Source organism: Felis catus, chromosome B3 (assembly GCF_018350175.1).
Source record: "Felis catus isolate Fca126 chromosome B3, F.catus_Fca126_mat1.0, whole genome shotgun sequence".
Taxonomy (NCBI): domain Eukaryota; kingdom Metazoa; phylum Chordata; class Mammalia; order Carnivora; family Felidae; genus Felis; species Felis catus.
The window spans coordinates 143,863,428-143,888,127 of record NC_058373.1 but is presented as its reverse complement, the minus strand read 5'-3'; the positions used below and the strand labels follow the sequence as shown (position 1 = coordinate 143,888,127).

Genomic DNA, 24,700 nt, shown 5'->3' with positions numbered 1-24,700 from the left:
AGACACAGAATTGGAAGCAGGCTCCAGGCTCCGAGCCGTCAGCACAGAGCCCAATGCGGGGCTCGAACCCACGAACCGCGAGATCATGACCCGAGCCGCAGTCGGACACTTAACCGACTGAGCCACCCAGGCGCCCCATATGTGGTATTTTTCTAGAAAGCCTGCAGTAGATGTTGTAGGTCCTTGACCAGATAGATCCCTGTGACCCGCCCCCAAGGGCTGCCATGAGTGTTCCTATCTCCCCACTCCTTCGCTGAATCCTCCTTGCCCTAAAGGGAGTTCCTGGCCTGAGAGACGACACCTGCCCCCCACCAGGGGAAATTGACGACTTGGAGGTACAGAGGCCACCTCTTGCCTCCAGATGGGAACAGCTCTAGTGCAGTTCACGCTCCAGGGCATCTCGGAGGTCAGGAGGAAGCTATTCTCTAGCTGAGGCCACCTCTTGCTGAGCTTTTGTCCCCTGCCAAGCCTGCTTTCCTCACGCCCCTTCCCTGGGGCGCTCCCTCCATACATTACTTGTACAAGAGCCCTTGTCTCAGCCTCGGCTTCCAGCAACTTGACATGATTCAGAGTTCATGAGCTCTCATCGGATCCTGAAGGTGGTTTATGATCCTGCAGTGGGTCGAATGGTGGCCCCGTGACATCTGTGTCACCTTATTTGGGAAAAGGGTCTTTGCAGATGTAATTAAGGATCTTGAGATGCGATCATCCTGGATTAGCCAGGTGGACCCTAAATCCAATGACAAGTGTCCTTAAAGAGACAGGCAGAGGAGAGAGACACACAGGCGGAGGCTACACACAGATGGAGGGAGGCCATAGCAAGAGACCGTAGCAGTGTAGCCACAAAGCTGAGGAAAACCTGGAGCAGGAGCAGCTGGAAGAGGCCAGAAAGGATCCTCCCTTAGCCTGAGTCTGGCCTCCGGCACTGTGAGAGAATGCATGTCTTGTTTTAAGCCCCCCAATTTGTGATAAATCGTTTCAGCGGCCACAGGAAATCAATGCTTCCGAAAGGTTAAGAATTCCATATAGTTGTGGAAATGCCAGAAGTCCTTCCACGTGGAAAAACGACAGTGTGGCGTGGGGGTGCTGGTTGTTACCCTGCCCCCCACCCGCATCGGTCGCTTCCAGGGTCCCCACCCCCAGGCCCTCTGGAAGGACCGAGCTTGTCGGGAGCCTGAACGTTGCTGAAATGAAGGGGAGGGTATCTGCCTTCTCGCATCACCCCCTAGGCCGTGGATCTGCCCCTTTGTTCTTCTTGCTCTAAGAGTGACTGTAAAGGCCTTTTTTTGTTTTCCTTGGGATTTCCAGCAAACCAGAGCATAGTCTTCCTGACAGTGTTTTTCAGGATTGTGTCATTTTCCAGGATTCATCTCTGATTAGGCTTCCTTTCCTCTATATTTTGTTCATCCTCTCAAAAAAATTAGCTCAACAGGGAGCTCATGCCGGCACACTGGACTCCTCTATTACTTCTCTCTTTTTATCTCCATCATGATTATTCATGATTGTATAATCAGGATTTCTTTTTAAAGAAGCTCCTCACTTGATATTAGCTGACAGAACAAAAGGTTCTTGATTAAATGGTGGCTCTTTTCTGCCCACTGAAAGTCAAAAGCTAATGAAATACTTTGATCAAAATGAATTTTGATATCCATTCTATGAGAATAGCAAAAAAACTTCCAGAAGCAATTGAATGGCTGCATGGACCGGTGCTTTCAGAGGTCAAGAACCATCGGTCCGGAGGTCTGTTTCTAAACAAGGAACTGGAGAAGGTGAATCTCCCGCCCGTGCGGTGGGGTGTAAATGACTCATGCCAGGCGCCTGGTTCACGGGCATCTCCCCTTCTCCACCTGGACCCTTGCACCAGCTTTCTAATTGTCTCCCTGCGCCCAGGTTTGCAGTCCTCAAATCCCAGGTCCACCATCCTGCAAATCTACTACAGCACTGATACCCATATCCCCTTCCCTGCCCCCCCCACTGTCTCCTGTAGGACAGAGGCCACACTCCCCAAGGGCAGGCCCAGGCCTTCCAGACGGACCCTGCCTCCTGCACAGGCCGCCTTCCCACACAGCGTGCTGCTCCCGCCTCACGCTCCTCACCTTTATACCTCTGCACGCGTAGGGCCCCCGTCTGCATGCCCTGCCTCTGCCCTGACCAGATGGCCCTGACGACTCCGCTCAGGTGTCATTGTCATTGGAAAGTCTTCTCTGGCCCTCACTGTGCTCCCATAACACCCTGAGCCTATTTTTATCATAGCACTTACGTCAGAGTTTACAGTTCCCTATTCTTGTGTCTGTCTCCCCAGCAGTGAGGTCCCAGGACAGGAAGTCGGTCTTCTGGATCTTGGAGTCCCCAGACCTAGATCAGTGTCTGTCAAATGAAGGTTGAATGAAATCTCTTGCCTCGTAGAAGGAATATCAGGCATTCGCAATGCCTATTGTCCGTTCTTTCATCTACCCTGTAAATTATTTTGGAAAGTTTGAAATACTTTCTTATGTTTGTTTTTATCCAGAATAAAAAGAAACTAGAAATTTTATAATTAAAAAAATCTGCTATTTTTTCATTATTTTTGTACATCCAGTAAGTTCTAAAAATTTTTTGAGGCAAATCATAATAGAAAAGCATTTAAGACACACCCCCACCAGAGACAGACTTGCACTTCTGCCTTGTTTCCTGGGACCAGGTCACGTGGCACCCTGCCGGCTCGGAGGCTGGAAAAGCAAGTAGTACAGTGTGTGTTCAGCTTCCCAGCAGTTCAGGGAGAGGCTGTTGGAAGTGACTGAACAACCGAGAGTGTCTGCCACTGAATGTCAATAGCATTTAAGAGTCATTAATCAGATTCCTTTCTTATTCAACCCAGGAATCCTGCCTCACTAGCAAATAAGGTTCGTCTATTCAGGTTGTAAGGCACTCTGAGCCTCTCTTAAGAAAAGAAAATCATTCTGAGGTCCTCCCCACACCCACCCACCAGACAGCAAACGCCTGGGAGCCCTGGTGCACCATTCAGAGCTCCTTTGGTTGCCAGAAACAGGAACACACACGCACACACACACACACACTCATCATAAACGAAACGGGTTACTGCCTCCCCCGACCGAGCCACGGGAGATGTGGGGGCAGGGGGGCTTCCCTGCCTGCATCTTCGAAAGCTTCTCACCAGCCATCTCTTCTCTCCACCTCTCCCTGGGGGCTTCAGTATAACCTTGAAGATGAAAAGGAGCACATGTGCTCTTTCCCACCAATTCCAGCCAGAAGAGGCCCAGCGAAGGGCTCTGATGGGTGCGATTGCAGTCTGATCCTTTCCTGAACCGGTCGCCACAGCCAGGGGACGGGTGCCCACCCTGTGGGAGGGTGAGGTGCTAAGATGGGTCGCCCCACCGGAGTCACAGGCTAGGATGGGTCAGGAGTGCCCCGTGAGACCAAAGAACAAAGAGCAGGGAGGAACAGGCACTGGGCACGTGGCAGCCGTCCACCCCGCCGGCTGACCCCGGTGACCCCCGGTGACCGGGGCCTCCGGGCCACTCGGCAGGACCTCGGCCTGCTCGGGGCGGGAGGGCCCCCCCTGCTTATACTGGCTTGTTCACGAGAACAGTTTTCTTCCTGATGAGAAGGGCAGCCCCTCCCGAGAGGCTCTTTGTAACGGTGCCGCTTCTGAGACCAAACCAGGCGGCACATTCACGTTGCCCCTGAGGACTGACTGCGTACCAGGCACTGTCCGTACTTCATCGAACTTCATCCCCAGAACACTCGCAGGAAGTAGGTACAATTACCCCCATTCGACTGATAGACTCTCACAAGGCAAGTGTGTGGCAGAGCCGGAATGTGAGCTGGATTGGTTGATTCTGGGGCCCCTCGATACCGAGTAGAGCTCGTGATCTCCGGGGACAGACCCGCGCAGGCACTCGGCTCCCTGAAGTCTGCACGTGGCACAGCTATGTCACCTGCGCGGGGATCACGCCCACCCTGCGTGCGGACGCCCTGGGCATCGTCAGCTGCGCCCTCATGTGATTCCAAGAGCAAAGAGCCTTGGGTTTCAGTCCGCTTGGCCCCTAAAATCCAGTGTGCGCCCCCACCCCATCCAGAGTTCACAGAAGCACCGACACCCATTCCAGGCTGGCGGAGAATCTGTTGCATTCGGCTACAAAGAGGCCGCCTGTATGGCCCCGGTGAGGTGCCTTCCTGAGGGACTTTCAAGGGGGATTGCCCGGAGCCACCAACTTGAGAACCCAGCCGGAACCTTGCGCCCTTCGGTGCAGCTTGCCCACATCATCAGAACAGCTGTGATGGAGCCTGGGAAAATAAACACGTCCTGGTTTTGGCTGTTGACCTTCTAGCCGGGACCGAGAGCCAGCACCCGCCCCACAGCAGAAGTACCACCTTCCTCAGTCCCTCAGGAGGCGGGTAGGTGCCAAACAGCATCCGTGAAGTCACCCAGCTCCTTGATCGCGACAGTCTGCCTTTCAGACCCACGCTTGGATTCCCAAGTTGGCTTTCCAAGTAGGAAGAGAACACAGCATGTATTTCAGTCCACTTGATGGTTACGGGGAAAGTCTATGGAAGCCAGAGTGTGCCCTGCTGGGCCAGGTCCACGTTCATCCAGTGCCCCCTACAGGGCCTGGCACGCAGCAGGTGCTCAGTACAGGTGTTAGATCTATCTCTGCCTAATGGTGGGGGGTAGTCTCCTGCCACAAAGGCTCTCTCCCCCCCTTCCTCCCAGCCAGTGTTTTGTGCTCTATCGCCAGCTTGGGTCCGGATGACTCGGTGGCCACGATCCCAAGGCAGGCCTCCAGTTTTGGCTTGAACTCTTTTCCTACTATGCCTAGAGAAATCCCGGCACCACCATCGCCAGGGTTGGCCTTACCTTGTTCCATGGCTCTGTGGGGTTTGTGTTGCCATCAGGGCTCTTGTTCACTGGCACCCAGAGAAAGTCCTGACTCTTCCTCGGGCGTTGGGCGTGTGTTTCAGGATCCACCACTCATCTCCCTGCTGTCGGTTCCTCCAGGTCCCCGGGCGCCACCCGCCGCGTCCTCAGGCTTCAGCTGGAGCTAAGGCAGAGGGACAGAGTTCTACGAGATCAGCCATTCCTGTCGTTGACATTGTTTTATATTGTTAATGGTCCATGGACCAAGGCTTGAAATTGTTTACATTGTTTTATATTGTTAATGGTGCGCGGACAAAGGCTTAAAATTAACTTTTCTAAACTTTTCTACCTAAGGGCGCCTGGGTGGCTCAGTCAGTTGAGCCTCCAACTTTTGATTTCTGCACAGGTCATGATTCCAGAGTCCTGGATGGAGCCCTATGTCAGCTGCGTGCTAAGCCTAGAGCCTGCTTAAGATTCTCTCTCTCTCTCTCTCTCTCTCTCTCTCTCTCTCTCTCTCTCGGCACCTAGGTGGCTCAATTGGTTAAGCATCCAACTCTTTTTTTTTTTTTAATGTTTATTTATTTTTGAGAGAGCCAGAGAGGGGCAGAGAGAGAGACAGGGACAGAGGACTGGAGGTGGGCTCTACACTGACAGCAGAGAGCCCTATGTGGGGCTCCAATTCACAAACCGAACCATAAGATCATGACCTGAGCTGAAGTCAGACGCTTAACCTACTGAGCCACCCAGGCACCCTAAGCGTCCAACTCTTGATTTCAGCCCAGGTCATGATCTCACAGTTGGTGAATTTGAACCCCGCATCGGGCTCTGGGCTGATAGCTCAGAGCCTGCTTGGGATTCTCTCTCTCTCTCCCTTCCTCTCTGCCCCTTCCCTGATTCCTCCTCCCCCCACCACCCAATAAATAAATAAACATTAAAAAAAAAAAAAAGATTCTCTCTGCCCCTCCCCTGGTCACATTTGCACACTGTCACTCTAAAATAAACAAACATTTCTACCTAAGTTAACCAGCCATCCAGCCCACCTGGTGAGGGCCACAGAATGGCAGAACAGTGACCTTCTTGTTCTTCCCCTTGTCTGCCCAGCCTTCTTTCTTTGCAGTAGTGGCTCCTCGGGTCCCACTCCAGGCCCCAGCAATGCCCAAGAGGGTACCAGGTCCCTGCCTGGAGAGCACATGACATTATGACGGTACAGGGCTACCACACATGCAGGGAAAAAGTGCTATGGGAAGAAAGAGCAGAAAAACAATACCATTCCCATGGCTCCCAGAGCCACACCTTGAGCACCTGCTCACAGAAAGAACACAGCTGGGAGGCGGCATGCGGGGGTCTTGGGAGTTGGTAGTGGCAGCAGATGAGCAGGGAAATGGAGGTAGGGCCCCAGGAAGGCGGTGCCGAAGACTTTGGACTTGATCCAAAAGTCAAAATGAGCCACCGAAGGAGCTGAGCCACAGAGGGACTGTCACATTTGGTGCCCAGGGATGTCCCTTTTGCCTCTGATTAGACACAGTGGGTGTCCTCTGCTCCTTCGGGAGCCCCTCATAGATGGCGGGAAAGATTCTACACGTGTGGGGGCGCCTGAGTGGCTCAGTCGGTTGAGCATCCAACTTCAGCTCAGGTCACCATCTCCCGGTTTTGTGGGGTCGAGCCCCGCATCGGGCTCTGCACTGACAGTGCAGAGCCTGCTTGGGATTCTCTCTCTCTCTCTCTCTCTCTCTCTCTCTCTGCTCCTCCCCCACTCGCTCTCTCAAATAAATAAACTTAAAAATTAAAGATGATACATGTATGTGTCATACAGAAAAAAGGAGTGGGATGAGAAAGCAGCAGGAGGGGGCAGTGACCCCAGTGTTGGGCGGTCTTGGAAGCAGAGGGACAGGCAGAGACTGACCTTCCCTTGGTCATCAGGGCGTTCACAGCTGCCAGCCAGGGCCACAGCCAGGGCTCAGAACTAGAACGAGAGAAGGAGACACTAAAATATCGACCGGAAAGTTCTCATGGTTTGTGGGTGAGGACCCAGCGGTTTCCGGGGGACCCCCCACCCAATGTCAGGGTCTATTCGTCTTTGAAAGTAGTCCATTTATCTAGAGGGGAACTTCATGGGTCAAGAAACTGAGGCCCATAGAAATTAATCTCCCCAAGACCCTGGAGCCTGACAACAGAGCAGGGATTCAGATCTGTGCCCATAAAGACAACAAGGTACCATTTGACAGCCACCAGACTGGCAAAAAAATGTTCAAATGGCACACCAGGTGATCGTGACAGTGGGTTGAGAGAGACTCATTTTCTGCTGGGAGTGTCAATTGATAACATCATTTTGAAAACAATTTGGCTGTATCTGCTAAAATCGATGCGTTTAATACCCAGCGAAACCAGAAAACATTACTTAGAATATCCATAGCAGCACTGTTTTACGATAGCAGAAGTCTGGAAACAACCCAGATGTCTACCAACAGAACCGACGTACAAACTGTCGTGGAGCCCTGTGGTAGAATACTTTGCAGCAGGAGAAAGGAGTGGTGCACAAGTCAACATCGTGCCGAGAAAAAGAAGTCACAGAATACATGTGCTAACCAGGTCTTTATTTAAATTCAAACATCCATCACTTAAGGACACCCATATGTATGTGGTGAAACAGTTCAGCATTATCGATAATGTCTATATCTTAGGCAGGGTGGCCAACAGGGCTGCTAATGCGGTCCCTCTTTATCACTGACACATGATCTGAATCCGGAGAGAACTCGCTGTGAGCCTGGCCCCCCTCACTGCTGCTATCCTTACTCAACAAGGACAAAAATTGGGACGTTCACGTTCACCAACGATTCTCTTTTAAAGGGGGAATTTTTATTTTTTTTTTTAATTTTTTTTTCAACGTTTATTTATTTTTGGGACAGAGAGAGACAGAGCATGAACGGGAGAGGGGCAGAGAGAGAGGGAAACACAGAATCAGAAACAGGCTCCAGGCTCTGAGCCATCAGCCCAGAGCCCGACGCGGGGCTCGAACTCCCGGACCGCGAGATCGTGACCTGGCTGAAGTCGGACGCTTAACCGACTGCGCCACCCAGGCACCCCTTATTTATTTTTTAATTTGTAATGTTTATTTTTGAGAAAGAGAGAGCGTGAGTGGGGGAGGGGCAGAGAGGGGGGAGACACAGAATCTGAAGCAGGTTCCAGGCTCTGAGCTGTCGGCACAGAGTCCGATGCGGGGTTCGAACCCACAGACTGTGAGATCATGACCTGAGCCGAAGTCGGACGCTCAACCGACTGAGCCACCCAGGCGCCCCAACGTTTATTTATTTTGAAGAGAGACAGACAGAGCATGAGTGGGGGAGGGGCAGAGAGAGAGGGAGACACAGAAACCAAAGCAGGCTCCAGGCTCTGAGCTGTCAGCACAGAGCCCGATGTGGGGCTTGAACTCACAACCCTGAGACCAAGAGTCACCGTGCTCCACCGACTGAGCCAGCCAGGTGCCCCCATCCTGTCTTTCTAAATGACAGGCAGAGTTGTTGAAAGGGCTCTGAGTTTGTAGGCAGCGTATCATCTGCAGTTGTAGTGCTGCTCGGAGGAATTGTGAAGTAGCTTATAAATTTAGTTCGTTCTCGTTATGTAGCCAGTAGCAGCTTGAACCCTGAACTTGGCTTTATGATTTGCCACCACACATTCACTGAGACACAGTGAAGTAAAACACGTATATGCTTGTCTGCCCTAACTTTGGAGAAGGTACGAGGGGCTGCAATGTGTAAAGTTTCCAGTAACTCATTCATTGTGCACTTCTAGTGAATAATGCACTTGGACCCCAGTCCATCTGTCCTCCAGTGAAAGAATTTAAAACCACATTAAGACAAGTGGTACCTGGTTCAACTGTCCCATCCCTACCCCCATTTTTCCAGATGAGGAAACTGAGGCTTCAAGAGGAGGACACTTGGGGTGCCTGGGTGGCTCGGTTGAGCATCCAACTCTTGATTTCGGCTCAGGTCATGATCCCAGGGTCGTGGCATCGAGCCCCAAGCTGGGCTCTGCGCTGAGCATGGATTCAGTCTCTCTCTCTCCTTCTGCCCCTCCCCCACTCACACGCTCTCTCTAATAAAAATAAAAAATTAGGAGCGCCTGGGTGGCTCAGTCGATTGAGCCACCAACTTCAGCTGAGGTCACAATCTCGCAGTTCTTGAGTTCGAGCCCTGCACTGGGCTCGCTGCTCTCAATGCGGGGCCTGCTTCGGAGATCTGCTGCCCCACTCTCTCTCTGTTCCTCTCCTGCTCACACTCTCAAAAGTAAATAAACCTCTAGAAAAATATATAAAAATTAAAGTTAAAAAACACAGAGGAGAGACGCCCCCAAATCAGGAGGAACAGAAGGACAAAGGAGCAGACACCTCTCCCGTGGGGTTCATAAAAGAGTGGGCTTCTCCAGGCAGGTGAATGGGAAGATCAAAGGGCCAAGGATGCTGGGGGGCAGGGAGCCACTTGATTGCAGCAGTTGGGGGTGAGGGGCGAAGCAGCAGGACCAGCTCTTGGAAGGCCTGATAAGCCCAGTTCAGGACCCTATAAGGGAGTCAGCGCTGAAAATGACAACCCCGTTCGTGGCAACGCGGGCAGACCAAGGTGCTCGCCACCTGGTCGGCTGGCCACATGGGCAGGATCCTTAACGGGCAGATGACCCCTGCCTCACTGCAGACAGAAAGGAACTGTCAGCCAGGGATGTCATACCTGCTCATTCCCCCAGCCCCAATTTCGGTTTCTGACCCCACCCCACCCCGGGGGTATCAGAATCAACAGCCCCTCTGGGACCTGTCAGGGCCAGCTGGACCTGTCCTTCCACGGGCTGAGCTAGAAGCTGCACCCGGTGGGTCTCACCTCTGCCCTTGTGATAGAAGGGAACAGGGGCTAGCTCCCTGATAGCCCAAGAGAGATCCACCCAAGGGAGGTCGAGGAGAGGAGCAGGGAAGGCTGGACACAATAACTCTCCATGTTGGCACTCAGACTTTGCCTTTAAAGTCCTTTAAAGGGCCAGCCTTTCTTCATGTGTGAGGTTTTAGTAGTGAAATACATGCAATTTTTTTTTTCATTTCAGAAAACTGCCTCCTGTTTTCTTATAGACAGTTTCTTCCCTGCTCACTGAAAGGCTGGAAGCTTCGCCGTGAACTTTTCAGGGTGAGACATTAATGACGGGGATCCCGACTAGATCTCACATAATTCTCTCTTTCCTAATTATCTTGTTCGCGAGAAATAAAGAAACAAGAAATCCCTGAAAACGGAAGTCATTTCCAATTAGACCCCAAACAACCCATCAACTGGCCGGTAGATGGCGCCAAAGTGTAGTCACTGCCTTTGGGCCCAAGGGCTCTAACCTGGTGCCTTCAAACACGGACCCCTAGCCTTTCCTTTCCCTACCTGGAAAGCTGCCTGCCCTCTCTGCAGCCGTGTCGGCGGGGGGCCGGGGGGGGGTGGGGGGGCGGGCAACGAGGTGAGGAAGACAGTCTCATTTTAATTCAGCCCCATGGGAAGGGGAGGAGGTTTCTAGAGTGAATCTGGCCTGAAGGGGGGGATTTCCCAGCTGAGCTTGGTAGACACGTGCGTGTCCTGTGTCTGCCTGGAGAAGGGTCTGACAAGGAGAGCTGCTCTGAGGTTCCAGGCATGTTTGGGGGACGACTGAGAGTGGGCAGAGGAACGTCTGGGAAGGAAGATCGGGGCCAGACCACCAAGTCCTTGCATTGCGGCAGTACTCTCTTCGGTGAAGGTGTTTCACCTGAGGGCGATCATTTCGCCTAAGGGGGTCATTCCGGCTGCCTGTGGAGGCTGAGAGAACGGAGGAGGGCGGCTGGAACAGAACCAGAAAGCGATGCAGCAGCATATTCTTGCCCCTCCCCGCCTTCCTCTGCACCTGCTTCTCGGCTATAATCGTCCTCAATTCCGGGCCACCTGGTCAGGCTGACAGTGCTGCCTCCCCCTGGAGATGGTCTATGGGGGGAGGGGGGCCCTGCAGCCAGCATTCCAGGCCCCAGAGCACCAAGGTCAGGTGCGGAGATGGGGAGGATGCGGGTCTCGGGCAGAGCGGCAAGGGGCCTGGAGGCGGCATGGGCTGGACAGCCCGGGGCGCAGGTCTTGAACGCCTGTGCAGGGGCTGGCTTGGTGCCCCGGGACCCCTGGACATTTCTGCCCTGGGAGGTGGGCGGATGAGAACAGGAATGTGGAACAGGTGAATCCAGCAAGAGCCAGCTAAGGGGGCCAGGGCTTGGAGGCTGAGGGACTGGGGCGGGGTGGGACCCTGACCATGGACGGAAAGGGCATTTTAAAGGAAAAACCCAGCCCACTTGGCAGCTGTCAGAAAGTGGGGGCCGAGGGATGAGTCAAAGCTGACTCACAGGGTTTGAAGGTGAGTCAAGGGAAAGTGACGGTGCTTCCAGGAAGTTCGAGACCACGCCCATTCTTTGGGGCCTGAAGCACTGGCCCAGACTGTCCCACTTGTCATTTGCAAGTTTACAGTCTGTCCCTCCCCCACTAGAATGTAAGCCCCTGAAGGCTCGGCCTGAGACTCTTGGCCTGGGGGGTTGGGGGGGCTCATAGGAGGGGGACTGGGAGGCCTGGGGGGGCTGGTAGGGGGTCACACCGCACCCCCACCAACAGACGCAGCCTCCCCCTGTCGCTCCAGGTTCCCAGCTCTTTACTACACTGAGACCACCTCCTGGGGAAGGCCTTCCAAGCAGATCCAGCGGCCCTCCTTCCCATCCACCCCTCCTGCCGCACTCCTGTTCACCCCCCCAGTCCCGTTCGCTGGATGCCCATCCCCTCGGATGCCGCACAGACGGTTCAGCCCAACATGGTGACACCAAACAGGCCACCTGCTGCTGTGGCCACTCCAGTGTCCCCCACGCGGGATCCCTCATGTGGGGTCCTGTAGGCTCCTTCACCTCCCCTGGACTGTTCTCTCGCAAGCCTGCCCGTGCCCACCCACCAGCTCGGGGGCTTCCGGCCCTACTCAGCTCTCCCTGGGCCTGACGTCCATGCACATGGCAGAGTGGGACATCTGAATGCAGGCCCCTGGGACAGTCGGGCCACGTTTCGAGTCCCCTGGCGCAGTGCCCTGCGGGATCTGGCACCCACCTCTTGCTTCGGCTGCGACAGCCACCCTGCCCCCCCGCAGGCTGTGTCCCCCGTCCCACCCACCCCACAGAAAGGCTTTTCCAGCCTCCGCTTCCTTGTCTGCCTTCTCACTCCCCCCTAAGACTCCCGTCTTCCATCTAGATTTCACTTCTGCAGACGCTGTTCTCTTTCCCAGATGCCCTCTCCCCTTCCCCCTCCAGCAGCTAACACCACTGTCAGTTCTCAGAGAAGCCTCGGGCAGTGCCCCCACACCCTTCCAGCGCTCCTCGGTTTATAAATCTGTGTGTTCACCTGCCGATGGCCTCATGGCTGTCTCCACCACGCATGTAGTGATCTGACGTCACACCCACTGCATCCCAGGGCCTGGACACGGGCTTTCAGTAAACAGGCATCAAATGGTGCTCGGGGCACCTGGGGGGCTCAGTCGGTTGAGTGTCCAACTCAGGCCATGATCTCACAGTTCATGGGATCGAGCCCCACGTCTGGCTCTGTGCTGATGAGCATGGAGCCTGCTTGGGATTCTCCCTCTCCCTCCCCCTCCCCCGCTTTCTTTTTCTTTCTCAAAATAAATTAAGAAAAAACGGGCGGTTCTCATTGAACAACAGGACACTGTTTCCCCTGTCAAATGGCCACATTCTGCTGACACCAGTGGGAGAGGAGGGCAAGGGAAGGCTTGCCATGCCTCCCTCTGGTGACAGCGTGTGCAAACCGACAGGGAAGTTATCAACCCCATCGGGGACTTCCAGGAATGGCTGCCCAGGCTGGGCCTCCAAGGGCAGGTTAAAACTTGCCGGGAGAAGAATGGTTTGGGTACCAAAGTGCCCCCAGTTTTGTGGTTGGTCAGTGGGAAACTGGCGCGCTGTGTGGAAATCCACTTTAGGACCAACTCGAAAACGTACGGCCTGGTCACTCCACGTCCCATCCTTTCACTTCCTGTGGGACCGTGCTCTCAGCCCTCCCCTTCCCTCCCAAGCAGTGAGCCCAAATCCAGCAGATGGGGCCCAAGTGCAGGACAGCATCACCGTGACCTGGTGGTTGTCTCCTCACTCCCCATTAAGAGAACGGGGCATCATCCTTCAAGCATTCACTGCACGCCCGGCCCTACAGGCTTTCCCAGCATCCTTCTCTGTCTTCACTGCGATCATCACTAATGTAGAGATAAGACTGAAGCACAGAGAGGTTGGGCAGCTTGCTGAAAGTCACACAGCCAGTAAGTGGCAGGGACAGGGCTCATGGTCCAGAGGCAGACCTGCACTCATGCTCCTCCAAGTCAACTGTGTCTGTTTCCAAAGGATGAACCACTGAATTTCCCTAGATAACTCGATTCTGAACCTATCTCCTTGGTGTTTGCTAAACAAGATCAATTCTTAAAAAACAGCGTTGTTAAGTATAATCGACATGCAACGAACTGCATGTTAAGCACGATCTGATATGTTTCGACATACTTGTACACCTGTGCAACCGTGCGGCAAATTAGACGGTGAACAGGTGCCTCAGCCTTCCTCGGTGCACCTGTCCCCCTACCCCTGCCTTTGCCGCCCCCCCGCCCTCCACCCCCAGGGCAGCCACAGGTCTGCTTTCTGTCACTAAAGGTTGGCTTGCATTTTCTCAAGTTCCATCAGTGACTGGTACGTTTCCTTCAGTGAAAAGACTTTCTATACAGAATATTTACCAGTATATGCCATAATCTGGGCATAAAACAAGTCCCAATAAATTTGAAAGGATTTGTATCATGGAGACTATGTTCTTCGACCATGATGAAATGAAATACTAGAAATCAGCAACAACAAGATTTTTGGAAAACCTCCAAATATTTAGCAACTAACACATTTATAGATAATCTGTGGGTCAAAGAAAAAATCAAAGGGAAACTGAAAAGTTACTTATTTCGTGCAGTTACCATGTGCCAGGCCCTGTGCTGGGTCATTTCCCAAAACAGACTTTGCTCGCGTAAGGCTCACAACCCTACAAGCACAGTCTTCTCATGCCCATGTTACAGAGGCAGGCATGTTACAGAGTCAGTGACTTGCCCAGGTCACATGGGCAGGAAGATTCAAGATCTGACACTTGAATCCAGAGCCCCTGGATCTGGAGAGTCCAGCATTCCAACAGAGTCTTGCGTTCCAGCTTAACAGAGGGACACCGGAGGGTTCAAGTGAAGAAAGAAAATGGTCAGGTTCCCTGGACAGCAGATCACTTTGGGACCAGTTCCACAAATATTTAGGATGTGGATAGGTGATCAGAACCCAGAGGAGGGAGCAGGAGGAGACTGGGTGGAAAAGGAGGTGAGGGGGGCACGAGAGAGCAGGGGTCAGAGGACTGGCTGGAGTGGAGGAGCACACGCCACGCTGGGGAGGGGGGTTCTCACACTCTGAGAACCTATTTATACAGGGGATTGGGCCCGATAGGTAAGTCGGGATGGGAAGGGCCCCTGGGGAGATGGAGGTGACAGTCCACGGGGACATTACTCAGAAGAAAAAAAGAGGGAATGGTGTCCAGGCTTGCATTTTCTAAAGTTCCATCAGTGACTGGTAGGTTTCCTTCAGTGTAATGACTTGTGCGCAGCCCTGTGGGGGTAGTTCACAGTGAAGTTTAGAAAGGAGTGACAAGGAGCATGGGGGACCATAGGCTACAGGGTGGAGACAGGTGCAGTTAGGTGGCTATGGAGGTCTTTTCCACGAGCCACTGGTTGTGGTGACAGGGGTGAGGGACTTGGGGAGGGAAGTGGACAACGGAGATGGAAAGCAGCAGACGGATTCGAGAGGCATTCAGGAGGCAGAAACGGCAGGGCTCACACCAGATCCCCATGGGGATGCTTGGGCATTCTAGAAGGTGGTGGGATAGCCGGCTAGCTGAGTAGTGAGTCCCAGAAGACCAGCCAGGTGGGGCAGTGAGTGAGCTCAGTGTCCAGCTGTGGCACTAGAATGGTCCCAGCCCAGGCTTCTCTGTCATCATCTGCACAGAGGTCCTGTTCCAACAGCTCCAGAGAAAGGCCGGAGAGGGGGGCGGGGCAGCCAGCACTCTGGTGGTAGAACTGAGGCAGAGCTCCCCAGGGCAATGGGGGTTGGTGTAACCTGTGGCCCAGAGGCCAAGAGGAGGCAGGAGGAGAAAGTTTTTTTACTTAGTAACTAAGGCAGTCAGGAGAGAGCTTGAAAAGGCAGGAGGATGTGGCAGGAGGGAGGGTTATTCAAGTTGGAATCAGCTGGGCAACAAGGATCCCAGGAGTGACCTTGGGCAGAGTTCTGTGGAGCGGAGGCAGGTGAAGTCTCCAGAAACCGAGAATGTCATAGCTGGGGCCTTGAATGGCTCACCTACAAGAAACCTGAAACTTCCCCGGGGCTGTGACAGAAGTGGGGTGGAAAGGAAGAAGCGGGCTAGGTCTCCGGGTCGGGAGCAGGAGTGCCCCTGTGCGGTCCAGGTGGAGAGGGCTTTGGCACTGCGAGAGCCAGCCTGCTAACTGCCCCTCCTCCTTGTCTCCTCTCCCCTGCCCCCTCCCGGCCCAGGCTGCAGGGAAAACCCGGGCAAGAGCTCCCAGACACAGATGGGGTCACAAATAACGTTTTACAAGGTGCCCCAGCAAATGCATAACAACCCCCGCCTCCCCTGACCACGTGGCTGGAAGTTTCCATTCTATTTCTTCTATTTTTTTAATGCTAGTCATGACGCCCCTGCCTCGATTTCACACACCCGCGGTGGGTCTCAAGCCCCACTTTGAAAACCCCGTTCAGGGAAGAGTGGGTTTTCCGGGAAATGAGGAAGTGGAAGGAGAGTTCAGTCAGGTTTGTTTACAACGTAAGGAGCTTCCAGATTGTTCCCGGGGGAGGGTGAGGCCGGAGCGCTGGGAGGAGCTATCGACAAAGGAGCCGAGGGCTGAGCTCTTTTTCTGGGACACACAGTGCTCCAGGCGGGGTCCTTCAAATCACAAGCCACCTGGTATGGGCTTGGGTGGCGTCCAAGGGCCCCTCCACTCCAAGATTCTTATGACTCTCACCTGCCATTGTTCAAAATCCCTTAGGAATCCCCATTTAGAAATTGGCTTTGGGAGCAAGTTAGTCCCCCAAACCGCGAACTAGATACTTCCTATGGATACCTCAAGTTACGTAAAACAAGCAATAAAGGGCTTTACAAAATTCTGGTGGGTGTACTAGGCGAGCACGCATTCGTTCACCGATCCGGAAACTCCAGACTAGTCTGAAGGACACCGTTTCAGGGCAAACCAAAAGCAAGTAGAGGTGATGGGGATTAAGGAGGGCACTTGTGATGAGCCCTGGATATTGTAAGTGAAGAATCGTTAAATTCTACTCAAACTAAAGGAAAAGAAAAAAGAAAAAAAAAAAAAGTAGAAAGCCCCAAGGGATGGAGCATGGGTTTGGAGAATCCAGGCCTAAGGGTCCATGTCAGCATTTCCCCCTGTGCACCGCTAAGAAAAGGACCAGCCCCCGCCCCCAGCCACGGCCTGCGTTTGGAGGTTCCAGGGCAATGGGGGAGAGGCAGGGGATGACCCTGTCACCTGCTGGTGTTCCTCGCTCCTCGTCCCACGGTCGGAACCGGGTCCCTGGAGTCCGACCAGGTTCCAGGGGCTCCCCTGGTCCACACAGACCCCCGCGTCGCTGGAGGCTTCCTCCCCTGCTTCAGGGCAGAAACGAGGGGTCGGCCTGGCCACCCCACGCACATGCCCCGGTCACCCCTCACACCTGTCAGGGACCAGCGCCTTGGCACCCCTTAACCAGGCTGTGGGCAGGGGGGCCCTCCGCACCACGAGGCTCTGGGGGCACCTGTTGCCCCACTTCCAGGACCGTGAACCCATAGTCGCTGCCCTGGCCTTAGAGATGTGGCATGGGACTCCCGAACCCTCGGCCGTAGCCCCAGCCCCGAGCCTCTGATCACTGCCCCAGATGTATACCTGCGGGCCGGACTCCTCTCTCCCCGAGACCCTGACCCCGGCCTCAGAGCCCTAGAACTGGCCCGGGGCCCCTGGTGGCTGGCGCCGAGGGTCCCGAAGCCTACACCGCCTGGGGACACCGTCTAAGAAGGGCAAATTACTTCCACAGACTTCAGAGAGGCAACGGCTGCGGATACCCGGTCCCGGGCCTGGGTGGCGCCACTGCGCCCGCGCGCGCCGAGCTCGCGGCGCACGCCCGGGGTAGAGGGGGCAGGGGCGCCGGCGGGAGGCAGGGCTGGGGGAGGTAGCCCCGGAAGGCGCCAGACCTTCGCGAGAATTCCGGGCTGCGCAGGCGCACGGAGACGGGCGCGGGGACGCGCGCGGCGGCCGTTGGGGGTGGAGCGCTCGGGGCGGGCCCGCGCGCGCCCGGGGGAGGGGCGGGGCCGTGGCCAGGGCGCAGGCGCAGGCGCGCGGCCGCGGCGGCGGTTGGGGAGGGTTCTTCCGGAAGGTTCGGGAGGCTTCTGGAAAAGGCGCCGCGCGCCGGGCGGGCCCGCGTCTATATAAAGGGAGCGCGGGGGCGGCGCGCCAGTTGCTTCTGCGTCCTGGTGCTGCGTCGTCGCGGAGCCCGTGTGGTCCTTTAGCCGAGGTGAGGGGGCGACTGGGGGGTGCCTGTGGGGGGGGGGGGGGGGCGGGCGCGGAGGCGGCTCCCGGGGGGTCCCCGGGCCCCGCGGGGCGGCGCGGCACTGCTCTGGGCGGCGGAGGCCTGTGGCCTGCTGCGGCCTCGACCCCCGCCCGCGTACGAGGGCCCGGAGGCCCGGAGGGGCGGTGGGGAGGGCGCGCCGCGGGGACCCCCGCCCGGCCGCGGCCCTGGCGCTCCGGCTCCGGGCGGGGGTCCCCGCGGGCCTGCGGCGCCCGTTGGCGGCGTGCGCGCGGGCCTCGGCGTCGCAGCTGGAAATGAGGTCATCCTTTGTCGGCGGGCCGGGCCTCCCGGAGGCCTGTGGCGCCGCGTAACCGGCCCCGCGGCCTCTGCAGATGCCCGAGGAAACCCAGACCCAAGACCAGCCGATGGAGGAGGAGGAGGTGGAGACGTTCGCCTTCCAGGCGGAGATCGCCCAGTTGATGTCCCTGATCATCAACACTTTCTACTCGAATAAAGAGATTTTCCTGCGCGAGCTGATTTCCAACTCGTCCGATGTGAGTGTCGGCTTGGGGAACGGGGTCGCGGTCCCCCTGTGTGCGTCCCACCCTCCGGGAGCTCTGTGCTCACCGGCATGTGTTTCTCCGATAGGCCCTGGACAAAATCAGATACGAGAGCTTGACTGATCCCAGCAAGTTAGATTCCGGGAAAGAGCTGCACATTAATCTCATTCCAAACAAGCAAGATCGAACCCTCACTATTGTGGATACCGGGATTGGCATGACCAAGGCCGATTTGATCAATAATCTCGGTACTATCGCCAAGTCTGGGACCAAAGCGTTCATGGAAGCTTTGCAGGCTGGCGCAGATATTTCTATGATCGGCCAGTTTGGTGTCGGGTTCTATTCTGCCTATTTGGTTGCCGAGAAAGTGACGGTGATCACCAAGCATAACGATGATGAGCAGTACGCCTGGGAGTCTTCTGCAGGAGGGTCGTTCACAGTCAGGACTGATACAGGTAGGCACCTGGTGGAATGATTTCCTCGGTCACGCGGGGGAGGGTCGGGTGCTGTAGGAAGGGGGCCCTTGAAGATGCTGTGGAATTGGTAAAAGTTCGTTGGCTTCTTTGGGAGCATGCCTGGTAAGCACATGATGGTGCGATGGTAGGGATCTGGTTACTGATGTTGCTGGGGCAAGGCAGTTAAACTCCCATGGGACGACTTTCATCCACAGCAGTGTTAACCCCCTTTCCTAAACGTGCTCAGAAGCTGTTGGGTGTGGATGGCATTGGGAGCTGAATTGTGATTCCCCCCCCACCCCCCCCCCAACACTTTGGTTTGCCCATTCAGATTGAGATGGAGTCCACTTTTTTCCTTCCTTTACAGGTGAACCTATGGGTCGAGGAACAAAGGTTATCTTGCATCTGAAAGAAGACCAAACAGAATACCTGGAGGAAAGAAGAATAAAGGAGATTGTGAAGAAACACTCCCAGTTTATCGGCTATCCTATCACTCTCTTTGTGAGTGTCCTTGTTTTTTATGTAAAGTTAACAAACTAAGGTGGTTCTTGAATCTACTACTGAGGGAAAAATCCAAACTTGTGTTGACCCGGCTAGTCTGAAGTTCTGTTGTACTACTAAGCTACCCAGGATTGTTTAGGTAGACGCGCTAAACGTTACTGAGTGGTTTTCTGGTTATTTAACCAAACCTTTGAGCGTGGCTGATTAATTTGGGCTTTGGTTATAAGCGCATACGCTCCGTTTAGTTCCGGAATGCAAAAGGTGACGTGATCTCCCATGTTCTTTTGAAGGTGGAGAAGGAGCGGGATAAAGAGGTCAGTGATGATGAGGCTGAAGAAAAGGAAGAGAAAGAGGAAGAAAAAGAAAAGGAAGAGAAGGAGTCGGATGACAAGCCTGAAATCGAAGATGTTGGTTCCGATGAGGAGGAGGAGGAAAAGAAGGACGGAGACAAGAAGAAGAAGAAGAAGATCAAGGAGAAGTACATCGATCAAGAAGAACTGAACAAGACCAAACCTATTTGGACCAGAAACCCTGACGACATCACTAACGAAGAGTACGGAGAATTTTACAAGAGCTTGACCAACGACTGGGAGGATCACTTGGCAGTGAAGGTGAGTGTCAAAAGTGCTTCAGAGCTGGTCTGCTTCTGCAGGTGGCTTGTCGGAGCTTGTCAAATCGAGGGTCGTAGCTGAGCACTTGGCCATCCCAGCCCTCGACCTCTCCCTGGAAGTGCTTTCGGTTGTCGTCGCGAGAGTTCTAGTTGAAGTCAAAGTCGCTTGCGTCGTTGCTTGATGGTTTGGCGTGTGTTTTATTACAGCATTTTTCGGTCGAAGGACAGTTGGAATTCAGAGCCCTGCTTTTTGTCCCAAGACGTGCTCCCTTTGACCTGTTTGAAAACAGGAAGAAAAAGAACAACATCAAGCTGTATGTGCGCAGAGTTTTCATCATGGATAACTGTGAGGAGCTGATCCCGGAATACCTGAGTGAGTACCGAGGACGATCGGGTGTGAAGTTCGGGCCTGTGGGGCAGGAAATCCCCTTCGGTTTTTGGGGTATAGGAGTTCGTTGATTTTGTCCCGGGGACGACTTTATTTTTTCCCAGATTTCATTAGAGGCGTGGTGGACTCCGAGGATCTTCCCCTGAACATTTCCCGGGAGATGTTGCAGCAGAGCAAGATCTTAAAAGTCATCCGCAAGAATTTGGTCAAAAAGTGCTTAGAACTCTTCACCGAACTGGCCGAAGACAAAGAGAACTACAAGAAGTTTTACGAGCAGTTCTCGAAGAACATTAAGGTTCGTGGAAACGGCCTGATCCTTCCGGCGGTAATCGAACCGGCTTCTCTGGTTCTCGGTGACTTTTTTTTTTTTTTTTTGACACGGAGGAGACTTGACGCGAACGTTGTCTTTCAGCTCGGAATCCACGAGGACTCCCAGAACCGGAAGAAGCTGTCGGAGCTGTTGCGCTACTACACGTCTGCCTCTGGTGACGAGATGGTGTCTCTCAAGGACTATTGCACCAGGATGAAGGAGAACCAGAAGCACATCTACTACATCACAGGTGAGCGAGCGGCGTGCCGTCGTGGCCTCGTTCCGGGCACCGCCTGGCGGCCGTGGGTGTGTTCCCTAGGCACGCGGGGTCCCGTGTCAACTCCCGGGTACTAGCCGCGGCCAGACCACGTGCGCCACGTCTGTGGGCGCGTCTGTGGTTCGAGCTGACGAGACTGGGAAAAGTCCGGAGGAAGCGACGCCGCTTCCTGTTAAGCGAAGGCGTAACTTTCTACCGATGCCCCAGGGGAGACCAAGGACCAGGTGGCGAACTCGGCCTTCGTGGAGCGTCTTCGGAAGCACGGTCTGGAGGTGATCTATATGATCGAGCCGATCGATGAGTACTGTGTCCAACAGCTGAAGGAATTTGAGGGGAAGACTTTAGTGTCCGTCACCAAAGAGGGCTTGGAACTTCCAGAAGATGAAGAAGAGAAAAAGAAACAGGAGGAGAAGAAGACAAAGTTTGAAAACCTGTGCAAGATCATGAAGGACATCTTGGAGAAAAAAGTGGAAAAGGTGGGTGAACGTGGTTTCCTTCTACTTGGGTTTCCTAATTGTGGGCGTGATCTTGAAAGGCCCGTAGGTGTTTTTCAGGTCGTCCGAACATACGGCCCCTTTCTCCCAAGTTCTCTCGGCTTTTACAGTATGACACAAGTGGAAAATTAGGCCCGTTAAATGAGCAGGAAGGCCCTCTACCGTCTTGAAGGAGCTAAAAGGTGTCAGGATGTGCAGGAAGAGGGCTGTGGGTCCTTGGGTCTGCATGTGGTATTTCGCATATTGTGAATACAGTAGCGGGAGTCCCTTCGTCCGTTTTATGATAAAACCGTGGTAGAGGGACTTTTCTAGACCCAGTCCTCACTTGGCGTTTTCATTGCAGGTGGTTGTGTCAAACCGACTGGTGACCTCCCCGTGCTGCATTGTCACGAGCACGTACGGCTGGACGGCGAACATGGAGAGGATCATGAAGGCCCAGGCCCTAAGGGACAACTCCACCATGGGCTACATGGCAGCGAAGAAGCACCTGGAGATCAACCCCGACCACTCCATCATCGAGACTTTGCGGCAGAAGGCGGAGGCGGACAAGAACGACAAGTCCGTGAAAGACCTGGTCATCCTGCTCTACGAAACCGCGCTCCTGTCCTCTGGCTTCAGTCTGGAAGACCCACAGACACACGCTAACCGGATCTACAGGATGATCAAACTTGGTCTGGGTAAGCTTTGCCAGGCACCCTGTGTGAGAAACCCCTTAGGGTCCCCTGACGAAGAGGTCATCTCACGAGAGCCCCCCTGAGAGTGGCGCCGGGCTGACGCCAGGCGCTGGTTCGGGACCGTGTAACCTGAGGGTTTCCTTTCCGAAAAGGTATCGACGAAGATGACCCCACCGCCGACGACAGCAGTGCTGCGGTGACCGAGGAGATGCCACCCCTGGAAGGCGACGACGACACGTCGCGCATGGAAGAAGTCGACTGAGCGCCGCCCCGAGGATTCCTTGTATATGTACTCGATGCTTTATCCCGTTCCCTCCGACGATCTATTTTCAAGGATGTTTTTCTTTATTTTTGTTAACGTTTTAAAGATCTGTAAGGCATGACGAGAGCTACTTATGGGGAAGATAAGATTTCTTTCTGTTCGAGTGTGATACTGTGATGCGTAGAAACTAAAGCCCGGCTAGTTGTTTTGTTTGTTTTTTTTTGGGTTTTGTTTTTTTTTTTTTTTTAGTGCCACGCTGGCTGCTCTTCCAGGATAAGGTAACGTTTGTCGCAAGGTGTACGTAACCTCCCGTGAACCGCGTGGTCTGAAGCGTTCGCGACAAGTGGATTCCCTAGTAAGACCAAACTCGTCTGTCACTGAAGTGTTCTGAGCTATACCTTGGTGTTTAAAAGAAAAATCTTGGTTGAAACAACTTTCACCTTCTAGGATTTACTTTTCAAATCTTCTGTCCCCTGTAGTTATTTGCTGCATGTACCAGGCCTCTAGAAACTAGTGTGTTAAACCGAACCAACTTGATGGGAGTAACTGTAGGGCTCGTTTTCCAAAGAGAAGAGCGTTGTTTAGAGTAGCGAAATTCGAAGGCTGCTTAGGCGCATTGTAAAGCTGTTGGGGAAATAACTCCACAAGTTTCGTGAGTGGAAATGTAGTGCTCGAAACACATTCTGCTTTAAAAGGTTGTAACAAATACAAACAAATTTAAAAAAAGCTCTGCGAAAATGTTTTGTGTGGGGAAGCGGGGTTCCAAAATACAGGGCGGCCCCGGGTTGTAAAAAATTGGGGTGCACACATGCTGCCTGCTGGGAGACGGAGGGCGGTGGTTGACGTTGCCGGCCTGAAGCCTGAAGTCGTCTGTGACCTTCCCGGTGCGCGCTCAGGTGGCGGCTCTGGGGTCAGGAGCATATTCTGGAACCACACGGAAGAGAAGGGACCATCACACAACATGCGTTCTGTGTCCTATGTTACATTTCCTAATGACTCCTTTCTCCTTGGATTTTTACGTCCAAACGGCTTTTCTGTAGTGTTTGTAAGACCTGCCTTATGCCCTAAATATAGCTCCTTAATACCTCAGCCTTGTGTCTCCCGCCTTCTTTAGCGACTCTAATTCCATCCCATCTGAAATCCGCTTATTCTCTGGCTCTTCACTGAGCCTCCGGCGAGATGCGTGGAGGGTGGTCTCTGACCCCTGTGAGCAGCGGCAGGCGGGGTGGGGAGAACCCGCCGGGTCGGTGGGGTTCCCCGCTGGGAGCAGCAGGGACTAAACCAGCCTTCGGGTCCTAAAACTGAGTGGTTTTGGTTTCGGCACGTGGGTGGTAGTGGGTCCACACGGGATTTGGGGGTGAAGATCACCTGCAGACCGTGACGTAGAATCTAGGGGGATGGGCTGGGAGAGAACTTGGGGCGGTGGAAGGACGGCTGCTAAGTGCCAGGTGAACGGAAGTCACGTCTGATCCTTAAAATCCCCTGAGGTAGAGCTTCCTCTCCTCCCGCCAACGGGAGTTGCTTACATGGAGGGGTCGGTATCTGAGTCCAGGTTGATCCCCAAAGCCCAAAGTTGTTTGGCTGTTCTGCATTTAGGGGAAGATGTTCCCAGTTAGGAGGGAGCGGAAGTGGCCGGTAGGAGGCCTTGAAGGGCAAGTTTCTCCCTAGTCTGGTAAGAAAGCTGAAGCCTGCAGGAAGAGGTGTTTGAGGGAATCCACAAAGGGAGAACCTGCGTGTAAGTGATCCAACTGAACGCCTCCTCCCTGGGTCACTGAGAAAGCGCTCAAGGCAGGTAGGTGTGTGCCGTGTCTAGAACCATCACCCAGTGACGCCATGTGGCACCCTCCCCCCCCCGAAGATGGGTGTTCCACGTGGTGGAGGAGATGCAGAGGTGGCCTCAAAATCCAGTGTTGCTTCACACCTTCCGGAACTGGTCCCATCTGAGGGAAGGTGAAGGCTTCTCCCAGGTTACGTGGTTGTCTGATGCACAACCAGCAAGGACGCTACAAGAACGGAACCGGAACCATATGAGAATTTAAGCAAAACCCTAAGATAGGAGATCAACACACAAAAATCCGTTGAACTTAGCGTCAAGCCGTTGTTAACTCTTGAAAGACTCAGTAACAAGCTAAACAAGTTTTACAAAGGTTTTGCAAGACTTGCCCACCAAACACTGCGGAGCGGAGAGAGGGAACGTTTGGCATTGGAAAACAATAGTAGGATGGGGTGCCTTGCTGGAAGTGTCCTACGTGAAAGAAGCCAGACAAAACTACATGGTCTGATTCTTTTTCACAAAGTTCTAGAAAAGGCAGGAGGTGGGTCAGCAGGGTGCCTAGGGCCAGAAGTCCTGGTGGGGGTTGACTACAGAGGGACAAGAGGGGACTTTGGGGGAGCGCTGGAAGTCCAGAAACCTGATGAGGTGATGACTGCATGACTATATTAAAATCCATCGATCTGAGGGGCGCCTGGGTGGCTCAGTTAAGCATCCAACTTCCCCTCAGGTCATGGTCTCACGGTCCGTGGGTTTGAGCCCCGCGTTGGGCTCTGTGCTGACAGCTCAGAGCCTGGAGCCTGCTTCAGATTCTGTGTCTCCCTCTCTGTCCCTCCCCTGCTTGTGCTCTGTCTCTCTCTCAAAAATAAACTTAAAAAACAATTTTTTTTTAATCCATTGAGTTGA

The 24,700-nt window shown here is 54.0% G+C and overlaps 2 protein-coding genes across 2 annotated transcripts; one reads left to right on the top strand and one right to left on the bottom strand.

Moving 5' to 3' along the window:
- Positions 1-18: 18 nt before the first annotated feature.
- Positions 19-17,816, bottom strand: LOC123386250 (collagen alpha-1(I) chain-like). Its single transcript, XM_045060676.1, has 6 exons — positions 17,653-17,816; positions 17,014-17,521; positions 16,481-16,596; positions 6,762-6,821; positions 5,899-6,037; positions 19-5,042 (listed from the first exon to the last, which is right to left on the bottom strand). The coding sequence occupies exons 1-6, from the start codon at positions 17,814-17,816 to the stop codon at positions 4,959-4,961; spliced, it is 1,071 nt and encodes a 356-aa protein (XP_044916611.1). The 3' UTR covers positions 19-4,958.
- HSP90AA1 (heat shock protein 90 alpha family class A member 1) lies at positions 17,363-23,112 on the top strand. The gene is made up of 11 exons (XM_023256047.2): positions 17,363-17,498; positions 17,885-18,046; positions 18,141-18,507; positions 18,875-19,008; positions 19,299-19,619; positions 19,826-19,991; positions 20,111-20,301; positions 20,419-20,566; positions 20,801-21,069; positions 21,431-21,764; positions 21,914-23,112. The coding sequence occupies exons 2-11, from the start codon at positions 17,885-17,887 to the stop codon at positions 22,021-22,023; spliced, it is 2,202 nt and encodes a 733-aa protein (XP_023111815.1). The 5' UTR covers positions 17,363-17,498; the 3' UTR covers positions 22,024-23,112.
- The last annotated feature ends 1,588 nt before the right edge of the window (positions 23,113-24,700 follow it).